Here is a 1,242-nt window from a genome sequence, read left to right on the forward strand (position 1 = left end):
TATTTGGTCCAGTGCTCAGCCTCCTCTTTGGGGCGGTATGCTGTACTGTCATCTGAAGTAGAATGATGTCCAACACTACAAACATCAAGAATTTTATAAGAAAATACGAAGAAAACTTAGAAAATTACCGATATGTGAGCGCCTCAATCAAAACAGGCTTGTTTTCTTTCACAGCAAATTCCCTCGCGCGTTTCGTGACATTATAAACAGCAAAAACATCGTTTCCATCAACCCGGACAGTTGTCATACCATACCCGGCTCCTCTGGCTGCAATACCATCACCACGGTACTGATCTTTCGTTGGTGTACTAATAGCAAAGCCGTTATTTCGGCAGAACATCAACACAGGACATTCCATTGTCGCTGCGAAGTTAAAAGCTGCGTGCGCATCTCCTTCTGAGGCAGCGCCTTCACCAAAATAACAAATAACAGCACGATTTTTTCCTTTAAGTGCGTATGCAGCCCCAACAGCCTGTGGCATTTGTGTGCTCAGTGGGCTTGAAATTGTTACAAAGTTTAAATCTTTGCTTCCATAGTGCACGGGCATTTGACGTCCTTTTCCTACATCATCAATATTACCATAACATTGACTCATGAACTGTTTGAGACTAAATCCGCGCCATACCAGGACGCCTGCTTCACGATACTGCCCGTAGACGAGGTCGTTGTCTTCCAAAGCAGCAGCACTACCAATATGACTGCCTTCTTCACCATAATTCGTCATGTAGAAAGAGATGCGGCCCTGACGCTGGGATTCATACAGGATTTTATCCATTACGTTTAGTAATGTCATGTCTTTGTACATTTTAATGAGGATTTCTGGTTTTAAGTTGGGATCTTCACTGGGTATGATTACATTACCCAGGCGGTCCATTACTCGGTAGACTGGTATCGGTGTGGGTTGATCTGGTCTGAGGAATTCGAGTTTTTCGGTCCATGATGTGCGTGCACCGGGGAAATTCGGCTGGCTGCTGAAGTGTCGTGCGTTTCTTACCTGCAGGAAAACCTGGCTCAACTTCCCAATGTTCTTACTGAGCGACATTACTTAACACTACGTTTGTGATTTGAAGATAACTGGGCTAATACAGGCGACTCAGTTGACAGTCGTGCGCAACACAAACTGGTTGTGTGACCTCCAGTACTCATAAATTGTTAATTTGCGTTCATTTTAGGCCTATTGCCTTATCAAACGTATAACAAACTTTATTAAAAGTTAACTTGTGTTATTACGGTAGGCAACCA

The 1,242-nt window shown here is 43.6% G+C and overlaps 1 protein-coding gene across 1 annotated transcript; it reads right to left on the minus strand.

Annotated features, from left to right (window-relative positions):
* Positions 1-5: 5 nt before the first annotated feature.
* On the minus strand, positions 6-1,234 carry BckdhA (Branched chain keto acid dehydrogenase E1 subunit alpha; the record flags this gene model as incomplete). Its single annotated transcript, XM_065316746.1, has 2 exons — positions 129-1,234; positions 6-75 (listed from the first exon to the last, which is right to left on the minus strand). Coding segments are annotated over exons 1-2 (984 nt in total), but the record flags the coding sequence as incomplete, so codon positions are not given.
* Positions 1,235-1,242: the final 8 nt, after the last annotated feature.

Source organism: Atheta coriaria, unplaced genomic scaffold, assembly GCF_025399875.1.
Source record: "Atheta coriaria isolate IRGN ID8LTWV9N9 unplaced genomic scaffold, Caltech_Dcor_3.1 scaffold4062_size1242, whole genome shotgun sequence".
NCBI classification, from domain to species: Eukaryota; Metazoa; Arthropoda; class Insecta; order Coleoptera; family Staphylinidae; genus Dalotia; species Dalotia coriaria.